Raw genomic sequence first — 16,028 nt, 5'->3', positions numbered from 1 at the left:
CCCTTTTCACCTACCAATCAATTCTTGATGTATAATATCACGTTCAGTCCTACATTTTTCAATTTTATTTTATATATTTCATAATTATTTTATTTATTGTTTATTGATTTTAGTTTTTTTATTATAATGTTATATTTTTTGTAATAATTGTGTATATTGTTAATTTTATCATTTTTTTGTACTATTTTTGTTTCATTTATTCATTATTTTAACTTTTATTTCGTTTTTCTTGTTGAATAAAATTTGTCAGGATAAGATATTTACTGGTATTTGCTGGTACATATATTTACTCAGTAACACACCAGTTCCACTGACCTCACTTGGTCCGCAATGCCCGACAGGAAACATCAGTTGAGTGATTTATTGTACCTCCGTACATGTTGTAACATGAAAATGTGGCCAGGTTTCCCAGTGCACCAGTGGGCTGGACCTAGACAGTCTCAATTCATACTGTATGGTTTCTTTATGGTTGAGTGGTTTTAAAATCCATTTTCACTTGAGGAAGAGACCATTATGATATGGAAACCATTCTGTATAGAAAAGGTAATTGTGCAAGATCATTTATTTAGATGTTTTTAACAGTGATTATTGGGTTATTTTGACTGGTTTTCTAGGTGTTAAGCTGCATGGGTTTGTGTCTAAATGTTTGGGTTTAGCTTCTCACCATCTTTCTTTATTTGCCCTTTAGATCTTTTTAGCAACTTTAATATCATGTCTGAGAGCACAAACTGTACTGTAAGTCAGGTTACTATAGAGAAGTGTGTGGTCAAAACTGTAGAATATAGGACACTGAACAACACTGAAGTTTAAGTGGTGTAAAATTGTATAATTCCTTCCTGTCGTTTACTTACCTAAATGATACGCAAGGTAAAAGCATCACTAAAAATAGTCATTTTACAGTTTTCTTACAGGTTTCTTTCTCTGTTTTTTAGTGATGATGAGGATGAGGATGATGGTGATGAAGAGGAGACAGAGCTGAGAGCTGAGTGTGTGTGGTTGTGTTGCGTTCACATTGGGAGCGAGAAGAACCCCCCTCCCCCCCACACACTGCATCCATGTTCTCCCCCGACCAGGAAAACATCTCCACATCGTCAACCAAAGTGCCAGTCAAATATGGAGAACTCATCGTGCTCGGGTAAGACCTTCTGGCCTTTGACCTTGGGTCAGCAGGAAGCAGCATCTGTCGTACCAGAGTTAATAGTTTGCAATGCTCAGTGACAACTTCGCATGCGAGTGTTTGTGTTTCTGAAAATCGAGTCAAATGGCATGAAGGTTTTATATGTTTCTGTTGTTGTTTCACTGTGGGCAAAATGTAAGGGCTTCCATATGGACATCTCTGCATCTGTTTAGTTTAGTTCACTTTAACATGCATTCAGGAAAAGTTTAATTGTAAATAAAAGTTTGATTGTTTTGCATTTGAAAATGCAGAAATTAAGGTGGCTTTAAATGTTAGTGTTGTAATTTTATGTAAAATTATCATATTTTTCAGTGAAATGTCTCTACATTTATTAGTTTGTTAGTATTTAGTACATAGATATAAGTAATATAATAATAACTAGTAGTTCTCCATTAACAAAAAACGTTTAGTTTAGATTTTCATCTTTGCAGTGACAGAAAATAATCCTCTTGGATATTTTGGTAATTATATTTGCATTACGTAAGTTTGGTTACCGAGCTTCTAGCTCTGACAGAGCACTGTTGAGCTTATTTGACCACACACACACACACACACACACACACACACACTGCTGCTGCATGAGTCAGTCTTCTAATGAGATGGCTCATTTTCCAGCACCTTGTTTTCCCTGTGCTTTTCACTCTCTCCTCCCAGCAACAGCTGACACTGAAAGACTTCCTTCATCTACACCTCTCCCTCTCTCCCTGTCTGTCTATCTATTGATCTCGCTCTCTCTCTTTCTTTCTCTCTCTCTCTTTTTCTCTCTCTCTCTTTTTTTTTTCTCTCTCTCTCTCTGTGTTTTCTGAAGGAAGGAATGCAGATGAGAAAATGCTGCTGTGGAAATACCCTGCTCGGTTTTCGTGTGTGTACATACATCATGTCCATGAAATTCCCTCCATGCTGACTCACTGTTCATTAACATTGTTTTTTCCCCTCGACACATCAGTTTTTGAGATCATCATAGAAAGTCTCTGCCGTAAGGGACATAAGGCTTTTTCAGATTTACTCAAGCTGAAGATGACACCTAGTGGGAAACCCCAGATGTCTTAATTGCATTTGTCTTATGTCCATAAAATGGGAGTGTAATTTTATAAGGAAAGCCTCAAGAGAAACAAGCACAATCGGTCAGGTTGTTTTGCTTGTTTATAGAGTACATTGTGAAAATGTGGGTTTGCCAAAATATGTTGAGAATGCATTCAACAGCGTCAATGCATTCCTTCTGCAAACTCATTTAGTTTATTGGTTCTTTTAATAATGATAATGGTCAGCATTACAGCATGAGACAGTTGATGACATTGTGGAACAAAATGATGGCAAACCGAAGAGGATGGCTCTCCTGCTGAGGCACACAGCAGAAGATACACTGTTGTTCAAAATTTGACAACGTGTGGATTGAGTGAATTCAGTCAGTTGTGGACAATTCTGCACTTTGTGTGTGATGTTACATGTCGCGTACTCCATTACGAAAGAAACTTGAAATACGACTTGATTATCCAGGCCAAGACACATTTCCATAAATCAGATTTGAATTGAATTTCAGACCTCATATGAATGTAGGATGTAGTGACATTGATTATCACTATTGTGATGTATAGCCTAGTGCCAGTTCTACCAGGAAGTGACGATTTTGTTCTCTTTTGACTCATTGGATGGAAACGGTGCTTATTCGCAAATGTTTTTATGCAGTATTTAAATGTTCAATTTTGTGCATAAGTAAAATTTGCAACTTTGGATGGAAACCTGGTTACTGTGTTTCTAACCCTGCTCAGTCCTGTCTCTGTGGATACTGGCCACCTGCACATGATTGCATTACTCATATTAGGCTTCATGACAAAAGAAGTTATCAGGCTTTTAACCATACAAACTTGCTATGAGGTTGTGTCAGGTCCAGTATGTCATCTCACCTAAAGATATATTTTATGAAGAGATGATAATAAACTTTGTGACTCTGGAATGGTTTTTGTGCGAAATTTGGTTTTGGTTAGATTTTGGTTTTAGACAACCTAAATGACTGTCTACTTTTCCTTAGAAAAGCACTGGATCGAATATCTTCCATAAAGGCTTTATTTATGTTTTTTTTTTTTTTATCTTTTGTTCACCATCTGTTGCCTGTGGCTTAGTTAGTGGTGGAGTAAGTGTTGATTGCAGGTGTTTTCAGTAGAATTTCTCACTCTCTTTATGCAGGTATAATGGCTCTCTACCCAACGGGGACCGGGGTAGAAGGAAGAGCAGATTTGCGCTCTTCAAAAGACCCAAATCCAATGGAGTCAAACCCAGCACTGTACACGTAGCCTGCACCCCACAGGCTGCCAAGGTACACACACACACAGACACACACACACACACACAGACACACACACAACACATAAACAAATCCTCCACCTACTGTAGGCATTACACAGGACTATCTTAAGGAGTAGTTCACTTCCAGAATTTCCTGATAATTTACTCACCAACCTGTCATCTATTCATCAAGATATTCATGACTTTTTTTTTTCAGTCACAAAGAAATTAAGGATTTTGAGGAAAACATTCCAGGATTTTTTTTTTTCAAATAATGGATCTCAATGGTGCTCAACAGGCTCAACAACCAAATTTCAGTTTCATTGCAGCCTCAAAGGGCTCAACACGGTCCCAGCCGAGGAGTAAGTGTCTAATCTAGCGAAATGATCTGTCATTTTCTCAAAAGAAATAAAGGGTCCTTTTTTTTTTTTTTACCACAAATGCTCGTCTTTCAATTAGCTTTACCTCAAACATTACATAGTCACATTGGAAAGGAGCTAGTGTAAGACTAGCATTTGTGGTTAAAAAACATTAAGAAAATGACTGTTTGTTTCATTATATAAGACCCTTATTCCTCAGCTTGGATCGTGTTGAGCCCTTTAAAACTGCACTGAAACTGCAATTTGGAAGTTCAAACTGTTGAGCACCAGTGAAGTTCATTATATGGAGAAAAATCCTGGAATGTTTTCCTAAGAATCCTTTAAAAAACATCAGCAGCTCCAGTGTCATTTTGGTTCTGGGCAAGTTTTGAATTGTAAAAGCTAGGTGGGCTTGAGCTGTATTGGAACAGGGTGTGTCCAATCACACATCTGGATAATGTTGAGGTCATGAATGACCACTATGTGGCTAGTTCATAAAAACACACATTTACACACAAAAAGCTCTCAGCTTGATTCCACAGTCTTTTCGACTATTATGTGCTGCCCAGCTTTTTTTCAAATCTGCAAATAGTGCATGCATACCTGTATATATGTTTTTTAATTCATTTTTAATTTATTTTATAAATAAAAGCACTTTATTACTCATTTACTTCGAGTATATTAACATAAAAAAGAGATATAAAAGATATTTAAAGCCATATAATATATTAATTTATGGCAGTAAGATTAAGGGGTGAGTGTTTTAATTTATTTTATTTTAGGTGGTGGTTAACTAGTGAATCTTGATGTCAGCATGTTATTTTATTATTTCTCTTTCTTTTTTTAGGCCATAAGTAACAAGGATCAGCACAGTATTTCCTACACGTTGTCCCGTGTACAGACAGTGGTGGTGGAGTACACTCAAGACAGCAATACAGACATGTTTCAGGTACCGACTCACTGCTGACTAAGCTGTCCTTTAGGACTACTACTTGGACTGTTCAAAACCATCCATTAATCTTACTACTCAGTGTCAGCCTGAAATAATGCCGTCACTAAGCAGAAAAGAGATGGCACTAGCATCTTCTTTGATTCTGTTTCTGTAATTGTGTACAGTGATGTAAGCTTAGCAGTTTCTCTGCAGTGTTTGAGGATTAATTTCTCTCTGCATCTCAGATTGGCCGCTCAACTGAAAGTCCAATAGATTTTGTGGTGACCGACACGGTTCCTGGGAGTCAAAGTAATTCTGACACTCAGTCAGTTCAGAGCACCATATCTCGCTTCGCATGCCGTATCATATGTCAGCGAACGCCCCCTTACACCGCCCACATCTACGCCGCCGGATTCGACTCCTCCAAGAACATCTTCCTCGGGGTGAGATAGCGAGGAAGTTTGACTTCATCTTATGTAAAGACAGTGGGTGATTTGACCTGAGAAATTAGCACTGCTTTTAAGCAGCATAAACAACTGATGTTTGGCCAAATATATACAAATCTATAATGAAATCAGATCTGGAATCTGAACAGATTTAAATGCACAGGTATTCTCTTTCTGAAGCAATTGAATGTTGTATCATCTACCTAAAATAGTGATTTTAACATTTATTAAAAATCCTGCGGTCATTTACAAATTTTCATACCTGTCCAATACCATATGACTAATTTTCTTTTGGGAAAGATTAAGATATTTTGAGTAATGTCTTTTTCCGCACAATGGAAGTCATTGGGCTCCAGTGTTTGGTTCCCAATGTTCTTTTAAAATATCTTCTATTCAAGCAGAAGAATGTCGGTCATTCAGGCTTGGAAGATCATAGTAAATGTTGACAGTTTTAATTTTCAGGTGAGCTAACTCTTTAATTATTCAATAAAATGCTAATAACATTTTTTTGGCTTACAGGAGAAAGCAGCAAAGTGGAAGACATCTGATGGACAGATGGACGGTCTGACTACAAACGGTGTGTTGGTAATGCATCCTCGCCATGGTTTCACAGAGGACTCCAAACCTGGTGTGTGGAGAGAGATTTCAGTTTGTGGAAACGTGTTCACTCTGAGAGAGACACGGTCGGCTCAGCAGAGGGGGAAAATGGTTAGTGTGCAGATGTTGTGTATTTAAATGTAGCATCATTTGTTGCCACAGTAACAGCCCAGGCGAGACCACTTTGCCCTGTCCGGTGTAACACAAAGCTGTAAGATGATCTGGAGTTGATCTGTTAAGTGCGTCAGACAGGAGGTCCAATGAGAGCTACTGCTCTCAACACTTTCCTCCTGTGCTCATAACAAGTCATCATCTTCAGTGGTTGTCTGGACAAATAAGAGGCCTGTAAAGACTCCTAGATATGCACAGTGAAGAACACAAATCAAACTGCTTATGTATTCTTGTTCACAAACTCTCTTGATACACATGCTCTCCAAGACCCCCAATAATCTGGGTTTTCACAGGCAGAACAAACACGCTCCTGATTGCTGTTCATGGCCTGCTCCCGAGTCGTCCTGCTGATGGCTCAGTGCTGTCTAAACATGGTTGTCATGCTGCCTCAGTGCTGGGTTGCCACAGATGTTCAGCTTTACTGACTCAGAACAGATCGAGTTATAGCCCAACTGCTCAAATTCTGGCCTGACGCTGTTGAAACAGTCAAGTAGTTCAGAAACTGGGACATAACATTTTGTCTGTTGGCACTTTTAATGCTGAACCAATTCCACCAGTGTGCACAACTAGATCTAATTTTACCATTCAATTCTCAAGTCAGGAGATTCTAGCAATTTTTTTTATTGTCAATATAAGTTATAGAAGAATTACTGTCCAAAAGTACTCATATATTCAAATACTCATATACTTAAGAATCAAATGCTTTTATTGAGCAAAAATGCATTAAATTGATCGAAAGTGACCGTAAAGGCTTTTACATTGTTACTATACACACACACACACACACACACACACATATATATGTGTGTGTGTGTGTTTTTAATTTGTTTTTGCATTTAAGGGAAGTCGTGGCCTAATGGTTAGAGAGTCGGACTCCCAATCGAAAGGTTGTGAGTTCGAGTCTCGGGCTGGCAGGAATTGTGGGTGGGGAGAGTGCATGTACTGTTCTCTCTCCACCCTCAATACCACGACTTAGGTGCCCTTGAGCAAGGCATCGAACCCCCAACTGCTCCCTGGGTGCCGCACCATAAATGGCTGCCCACTGCTCCGGGTGTGTGCTCACAGTGTGTGTGTGTGTGTGTGTGTGTTCACTGCTCTGTGTGTGTGCACTTCGGATGGGTTAAATGCAGAGCACAAATTCTGAGTATGGGTCACCATACTTGGCTGAATGTCACGTCACTTTCACTTTTTCACTTAATAAACCTTTGGGATTACTGTTCTTGCTGATCTTAAACTGGTGAAATATTTTAGAATTGTTAATATTCTGTGTGAATAGGATATATATATAAAAAAAAACAAATTAAAATTAAATTGTTGTTATTAAATGTTTTAATTTAAATTCAATTATTGAATTGAATTATTCAATGAAATTATAATTAATGTATTTTCTTTTGTCCTATCTAGCATTTCCGTTATGTCCTCATTTGTATACATTACGTGATATTCAGTGCTGTATACATAACGTATTATGGGTCCTTTAAACTTTGAGGGCAAAGAAAACCGCAACCTCCATGCATGCATGCTCAAATACAGTGTATTTGCACTTGTACTTCATGACCTTCACAGAAGACAGCTCAGACACTGCACAATTCACACGGTGTCCATACAGCTGTGTGTGTGAGACTAACTGAACAATATGGTGAAGGTCAAACTAAAGGGTCAAATATGTCGCAACCATGAATTATATATAATTCTTGGATGAATGCCTGAATCATGGGGGGGTGTTTTGCACATGTTATGTATGTATGCATCACATACAACATATTTAAGCAGTAAATGGTTATATTATTGTCTTTTTTTTGGGCTCTTTTTATAATGAATGAATGAATGTACTGTACAGCGAATGTTGGTCCTTTACTCCCCCTGCAGGCAAACTTCCTGCACTGCATCTTCTGATAAGATCTGCCTTTTGTTTTGCTTTAATCATGCATCATATGATTAAAGCATGAATGTGGACTCTATTTTTAATTAAATCTTCTTCCCTTTTCTCATTTGTCTCTTTCTCTCTCGGTTTAGGTGGAGAATGAGACTCAAGAGTTAGTGGACGGCTCTCTCATTGATCTCTGTGGAGCGACTCTTTTGTGGCGTACTGCTGAAGGGCTTTCCCGCACTCCCACTGTCAAACACCTGGAGGCGCTCCGGCAAGAGCTGAATGCTGCTCGTCCCCAGTGCCCCGTGGGTTTCAACACCCTCGCCTTCCCCAGCATGAGGCGGAAGGACATAGTGGATGAGAAGCAACCCTGGGTCTACCTAAACTGCGGTCATGTTCACGGATACCACAACTGGGGTAACCGTGATGCAGAGCGAGACGGAAGGGAGGGCCGTGAGCGGGAATGTCCCATGTGCCGCGCTCGTGGGCCATACGTGCCTCTGTGGCTGGGCTGTGAGGCAGGGTTTTATCTCGATGCGGCCCCTCCTACTCATGCGTTCAGCCCATGCGGTCACGTGTGCTCAGAAAAAACAGTGGTGTATTGGAGTCAAATCCCTCTTCCTCACGGAACGCACACCTTCCATGCTGCCTGCCCTTTCTGTGCCCAACAGCTCAGCGGTGAGCAGGGGTACATCAGACTGATCTTCCAGGGGCCCGTGGACTAAGTACACCTGCATGTGTCCTTTTACCCCAGTAACCTATTTGACAAACATTAGCCAAGCATTTCTTTCTGTTGTTCCTATAATTTGATTTTATAAAGATGGCATTTTCAGTGCTCTCAGACTGTTTTTTTCCCCCTTGCTTTCTGGTTTGTAAGTTACCTTTTTACTGCTTTTTTGAATACAGAGAAAAACAAAAATATATTTTTTCAAATAAGTTTATAAAAGCTAAAAAATAAAAAGGAATAGACCTCTTCAGAACAGCAGAGCACATGCAAACCCACATTTGAGCGTTCTGATTGGGTGGCTCTGCTTGTCATTTGAAGTGGTGGGCGTGGCCATTACAGATGGTGACATGTACAGTGTTTATTTGCTAGCAGTAATACTCAGCATTAAAGAGGCAATACACCATCCAAGTATGTTAGGAATGAGCTTACAGACTATCTGTAAGTCTATCTGTACTCAGTTTATTCAATAATTCAGAGCAGCAACTACATTTAGATTCCAGATAACTGTTTGCCATGTCTAACTTAAAAACTTAATGCTTTTTTTTATTTATACTCTATCAATGTTTATCAAAGATTTAAAAAAAATGTATAGGTGTGTTTTTGGGGAGTTAAGTTCTATGTAGCTGTTTTTTGTTTTCTCTTTATTGTCTTTTCCATTATAGGCTTCGCTATAGCATTCAGATTTTTCCTCATTTGTTCTCACGTATGATTGTGTGAGTGAAATCTTCTTTGCAATAGTGAACCAATAAGGTCATGCTCAGAGAAATGAACTCCAGGAAGCTCAAGAGGCCTAAAAATCTTCACCTCCCTTTAAGCACAGGCCAAAACCTCATGCCCTTTCAGTGACTTTGCAAAGCTGCAAAAGCGTGTGTGCTTAAGTGTCTTAAGATCCGTTTCCTGTTTGAGCCTTTTCTGTGTAGATGACTGCCCTTGTTTGGATACTTTGAAGACACTGGGAAGTATTTTCCATCCGTTGTGCAAAAAGCAGCACTAACCTCTGGAAAAATCCTTTACCTCCTTTATAGGTCAGTTTTAGTCTCTCTTAATTTGCAAATTGAGGTGTGATTGTTTTCTATTTAACAGCTGAGCTTGATTACAGTAGAAAGGGTCATTTTCTCCTTATGTTTAAAATTAGATATTAAACAATATTTTCAAAATAAATGACACTCCCCCTGTGTGCAAGAAACTAAAGAGTTAATACTTAAATGGCCATTCAAAGTTTGGGGTCAGTAAGATTTCATATATTTATATATAGAGCGAGAGAGAGAGTGAGATAATGTATTTAGTTAATTGCTTTCAACATTAACAATAAGAAATGTTTCCTGAGAACCAAATCAGCATATTAGAATGATTTCTGAAGAATCGTGACATTGAAGACTGGAGTAAATGGCTGCTGAAAATTCAGCTTTGCCATCACAGGAAGAAATTACATTTAAAATATGAAATATATAAAAATGTAATCACATAATTGCGGCTTGGGTAAACATAAAATGTCAAAAACATTTAAAAAATCCTACCGACCTCAAACTTTTAAACAGTAGTGTATGTTTTTTGAAAACCATATGTGACCGTGGACCATAAAACCTGTCAATTTTGTTTTAAATTGAGATTTATACAGCATCTGAAAGCGGAATAAATAAGCTTTCCATTGATGTATGGTTGAAAAAAAATCTAAATACTGAAAAAATTGCCTTTGAAAAGAAAAATGTATAATTTTGACCTATACAACGGTTTTTTATTTTTTTTTGCTATTGCTAAAAATATACCCCAGCGACTTAAGACTGGTTTATGTGGTTCAGGGTCATTTATGACTTATTCTGTGGAACACAGAAGAAGATGCTTACATTAGTCCAAGCTGCTCTTTCCCATAAAATACAAAGTGAAGAATGTTTTAATTGACATGATAAAAACATAAATGTCAGTCTATTCCTCACAAAGGTCCACTTTAACTCTATGGAAAAGAACAGCTTTGACATTATTTTAAACATTGTTTTTTTGTACTATGGAAAAAAGTTAGTTTGAACGTATTTGAGATGATTAGTTTTTTTTGTTTTTTCAGCAAATTTTAGGGCTGTGTGTATGTATATGTGTGTATGAGTATGATAATATATTTGAATTTGTAATGATGTTTTTGATGGTTTGATTTCATGTACATGCTGTCGTATGTACTGTGCGAATGTTAAATGTGCTGTACTGTGTTACATGTAAGAATCTGGAGAGCATACGTTGAGTCTGAAGGGTCGAGAATCCCAGCAATTAGTGTGAAGTGGATTCTCTGCCCGAGGAGTCCAAAGCTCAGCTTCCAGAGATGATCTACTGGTGCAGGTTTCACCTCAGGGACCTTCCTCCATCCTGACCACCAGGGCATGTGTTCATGAAGTATTTCAAAACCCGACAGCTGATCTGGGGTCTGTTTGGTTGTGTGGAGATCTAGACCTTACCCTGCTCAAAGTGCTATGAGTGAATACGAAGCTTAATCACGCCACAGACATAATAACCCCTCACCTGTAATACTGTCTGTTTTTTTTTGTGGATGCTTCATTTGCAAAATAAATCTCCTTTGAGTATTGTTTTCCAAATATTTAGCAAACACGTTCGATTTGTTAGACACATTTGTCTTTTTAAGGGCATCGCTCGTTTGTCTCTGTAGAGACGGCGTGTGTAAAGGGCTTTTTTCTTTTGATTTCCTGTCTGTTTGAGATCTTTGACACTTTAGTCTAACCTGTCTGCATGATCCTAGTGTGTGTGTGTGTATGTGAGAGAGAGAGAATGTGTGTTTTTTTTTTTTTTTAAATCAGAATGCATAAAGGCAAATGCTGAGAATGTTTCTGATCTACCATTTTGTACCAACTTTAAACAAATAAAAATGTAAAAAGCATGTTGAAAGATTTTGGGTGTTATTTTATCTTCTCATGGACACCTGAGGCCAAGACTGACTCAAACCTTTATTTTTATTAATTAATTTCTGTCCTCAAGGATTGTTTCTTTTAAGTAATATACAAGAATCACCCCCTTTAAAATCACATTTTGTTGCTTTGTAGCATGAAATGATAAAATGGGCAAAGTTGTTTTATCAAGCTGTATTTAATCAGTGCAACTTATAACATCAAAGTAAAAGATATAACACCAACATGCCCGAAAATAAATAAATAAATAATCACAGTTGGAAAAAGGATCACCCCCTTGTGTCATTATTTTGTTGAACCACCTTTTGTTTTAATTTCAATCTTTAGTCTGTTGGGATTTGTCTCTTGCAGAACTGCTCAAGTTCATTTCAATTTGATGGTGACCATTTGTGGACTGCGGTCTTGAAGTCAATCCACAGATTTTCAGTGGTTTAAGACTGGGCTCTGTCTAGGCCATGCAAGGACATTCATCTTTTTCTCCTTCAATCACTGTTTGTCAGTTTTGCTGTGTGCTTTGGGTCATTGTCATGTTGGAAGGTAAACCTTCTTCCCCTTGACAACTTTCTGGCACAGGGCAGCAGATTTTCCTCAAGAATTTGAATCAATTTTTCCTTCTATCCTGACAAGTGTTCCAGTCCCTGCTGCAGAGAAACCCCCAGAACAGGACATCACCACCTCCATTGCTTTACTGGAGGAATGCTGTTATTTGGATGGTGAGCTAGATTGGATTTCCGCCAGACATATAGTTTGGTGTCGAGGCCAAATAATTCAATTTTAGTCTCATCAGCCTCCGAATCTTCAGGGTGCGTTTTGGCAAAGCTCAGACGTGACTCTATGTGACCTTTCTTGAGGAATAGCTTTTTTCTTCCCACTCTCCCATTTAAGCCACATTTGTAGAGAATTTGTGATATTTTTGTCACAATGTTTTAGAAAGTACAGGAAGTAATATAAGATAATGTTAAATAACACATTATCACAAAGCTACTTATATTTCTTCCTGTACTTTTTGTTGTCGTGTTGTTTCTATTAAAATAAATATTTTCAATTACTTTAATTTAATCTAAATGCTGGAATGATATTCTCATTCTATACAGATCCAGACTTTTTTTTTGCGTATTATTTTAATTGTTTCAACCATTCAATTAAAGTTCTATCACCTTTTGAAAGCGATAGCCAACAAGTCGGCCACAGGGGGGCAGCATAATATATATATATAGATATACTCTCTAGATATTCCTAATGTCTCGATTTCTTGTTTCTTCGAAGCTGTTTAAGATGAAGGCCCTTGTAAAAAGACTTTTAACCAAAACGAGACTTACACTAATCAGTAAGAGATTTGTATGACAGTACAGAGTACACTTATTCAAATCTCCCATCCTAAAATTATAAGGGGTAGCTTGGCTTGGAGGGAAGTCTATTTTAGTTGACCCCAGATCAGAAGGGGGATTTTCTGGCATTTTAATCTGTGGAGTTCTGGAATAGCAAAGCTAGACTCAAGTTTCTGACCAAAGAGCCTTTTTTGTGTCGTGATAGGTATGTACTCGCGTAAGTGGCCTCTCTGTCAGCAGAATGAGGGCAGCAGCCAAAATCTAGTCATGTGATGTTCTTCAGGGATACAGTTCTACAACAGCAGAGTGTGTGTTTGATGGATCAACACAGATGTGAGTACAAAACCCAAATTCCCACCAAACCTTTGATTGTGCTACGTATGAGGCAACCCGAAAAACAAGATTAAAACAGCACCAATTCTATATTTTCCATTTAAGGAATTAACATAAACAACCTGAAGCTAGGTTAGAGTTTGAAAGATGGATGCTTTTCCAAAGCATTTTCAAATCTCACTCAAATAAGCCCTCTGTTTTAATAAGCATCTCAGGTTACTGAGGAAACTTTAAAAAGAAGAAAAAGATGACAATATCTCATTACTCACTCTTAATAAAAAAAAACTCATTTATTTGCAAGCAATTTAAACTTTGTAAATAGATTAGTAGCACTCTGACAGCAGATTTATCTCTCCCACTTTTTTAAGTCTATTTAATCATCTTCACTCCCTCTTCTTCACTTCCATTTGTTCGTCTTGCTTCATATACAAGATCCTAAAGCAAAATGTGTGTATCGGCATGTCAGCATGGCATAGTCCCATAACCCTCATTACTGACCTGAAATAACATCATGAAAGCCCAAAGTCATGCTGAGTTAACAGCATGTCTTCAGAGGTGCTCTCAGCTGAAACTGATATTGATTTCACTCGGATTGTTATTATTGGAGCAGCAAAATAGATTGTGCTCAAAGACGGTGGCATTTTGAATTAGGATATTTTTGGATTTAATTTGTGATTTGTGGTAGATACATTGACATGTCAACATTAATAATATTAGCCCATCACTGCCACAACAACAAAGTGTGATGCAAAAAAAAAAAAAAAAAAAGTGAAAAGTCACTCATTGCTCTTGTCCAGAAAATGTTTAGATAATCTCTAGATTATAGTTTGTTTATTGCTTATGTTGTATTGTTTTTTGCCATTGTCTTTTTACTTGGATGTTTTGAAGCTATATTTAATTAGTTTAAAATAACTTGTAAATTATTATTAATTTGGAATTTGCAAATAAATAGTAGTAGTTAATTTTTTTTATGTTCAACAGCATCTGTCATCTATGTTACGGAAACTGAGAATTGTTGTATTTAACTAGTAATAGTAATGACTTACTGAAATACCCGTATTGATAAAAGAACTAAAGGACGAGATGCATTGTGATGTATACAAATTTTTTTTTTATAATTGAATCATTACCCTTTAAATAATATTCACACCTCTAAAGAAAATAGGCTATTTGTTTTTAAGAAGTACATTTTGTGCTACTGAACAAGCAAATTTGCTTCATGCATTCAAGTACAAATGATGCAAGTGTTTTTCTGGTTAAACCCCTACGAACTACTAATAACTACCACCAGATTCTGGAAAGCAGTTGTCAGCAGATCAGAGGAGGATGTCTCAGACCCATTTCCTGTTTTTCCTTCTAAAGAGTTCTTCTTGTGACACTATTACAGTGTTTGCCAAAAGAAAAAAAAAATCATCCCCATGTGGTTCCGTTATGGTGCAAAATAAGAAAAGGATTTGTGACCGCAACTGTTTTCATTCCAACACGCTGTAGTCTGGAGTAGAGAATCCGTCGAGAATGCTGATAATACAGATGAATATTACAGACTCTTAATTGTACAATGTTGGTTATTTAATTGTGCATGCTCATTTCCTTATTTTTATATTATTTAGATTACTGTCATCATCACGCACTCACTTTAATCTTTAAAACACCAGTAAATGAATAACAGTTAAATTAAATCTTTAGCAAATCTTAAAATACCAGTTTTTCTGATTATACATTATAAAGTTGCCTATATTCACTTTAATGATTTAATTTACATTTATTTTGACATAGTAGTATGGAATTTAATTATTGGGATTAATACAAGTGCATCCCTGGTGGCCAAATACTTGTTTGTACAGTATATAGTTTCTCATTTTGTCAGAGTAGGAGCCGATTGTCGGCGGTGACAAACTCAGGACCTCTTTGATCTTAAATCGGCATTGTGTGCATGTGTCCTGCTTAGGGTTGGGTATCATTTGAATTGTATCGATTTCGATTCAGCTTATCGATTCTGATTCTTATTAACTAATTTTTTAAATAATAATGTAAAAAAAAAATAAAAAAAATCAGATGTCAAACATGTTCTCGATACCCAAACCTAGTCCTGCTTTGTATGCAGGTTATTATATATGCTTGGCTGCTTTCACATGAACAGACCAGTGGAGCACATTGTGGAGCACAATAACCTCCTGATTCCAGTGAGTCTGCTGCAACAGTAGACTCTCTTATTACTTTTTCTCCCTTCCTTGTGCACATGCTTATTCCCTCGCTTTCTGATTCTCCTGTAGATAACAAGCAGGTGTTTAATTTCCAGTGAGCTTCTGTGAAATTCACTTGAGCAGAAATTAAGACGTGAACTGCTATTGATCTGTTCCATATTGCACTTTATTTAGTTCCACAGAATGTTCGGGATCTAGAAAAGGTTTTAGAACACAAAAGACAGAACAGTCAGCCTTCACGGTTACAGATCGCTTATTGCTTCACACTCTTTCTTTCACATTTTTGAGCAAGTAGAGGATGCTGTCCCCGAAGGGTCAGTTTGTGATGCCATAGATACAACGAGAGAAATACTGCATTCTCAGAATAAAAAACTAAAACTAAACACAATGATGAGATACATACATAAAATTTGAGGATCACTGAAGGACAGAAAATAAAACGAAAAATACACAAACTACTACAAAAATAAAAGTCTCCGGAATGGCGTGGAAGGTGTTTGTGGCGCTGTGTGCCGAGATCAGCACCGCTGATGGAGAGTGGCAGGTGTAGGTCGGTCATGTGATTAGGCATCCAGGTCACATGACCCAGAGGTGTGGGTGCTCTAGGATCTGCAAGTTCCCAGACACTTTTATTTCCCCTCATGGAACTGATCAGAATGTTGATTGTGTTTCTGTAGTTTGTAGGGATGTAACGAT

The 16,028-nt window shown here is 37.5% G+C and overlaps 1 protein-coding gene across 1 annotated transcript in view; it reads left to right on the top strand.

Annotated features, from left to right (window-relative positions):
• Positions 1-8,669, top strand: part of LOC132111519 (E3 ubiquitin-protein ligase pellino homolog 1) — a 31,361-nt gene extending 22,692 nt beyond the window's left edge. The window contains exons 2-7 of the mRNA XM_059518891.1: positions 933-1,135; positions 3,362-3,491; positions 4,667-4,768; positions 4,996-5,193; positions 5,716-5,904; positions 7,981-8,669. Coding sequence (XP_059374874.1) covers positions 1,056-1,135; positions 3,362-3,491; positions 4,667-4,768; positions 4,996-5,193; positions 5,716-5,904; positions 7,981-8,559 — 1,278 coding nt within the window. The 5' untranslated portion in view covers positions 933-1,055 and the 3' untranslated portion in view covers positions 8,560-8,669. The remainder of the gene's footprint in view (positions 1-932; positions 1,136-3,361; positions 3,492-4,666; positions 4,769-4,995; positions 5,194-5,715; positions 5,905-7,980) is intronic.
• The last annotated feature ends 7,359 nt before the right edge of the window (positions 8,670-16,028 follow it).

The sequence above is a fragment of the Carassius carassius genome, chromosome 31 (genome assembly GCF_963082965.1).
Source record: "Carassius carassius chromosome 31, fCarCar2.1, whole genome shotgun sequence".
Taxonomy (NCBI): domain Eukaryota; kingdom Metazoa; phylum Chordata; class Actinopteri; order Cypriniformes; family Cyprinidae; genus Carassius; species Carassius carassius.
Note: the sequence above shows the minus strand (reverse complement) of the source record. Positions and strands in the feature narration are given on the sequence as shown.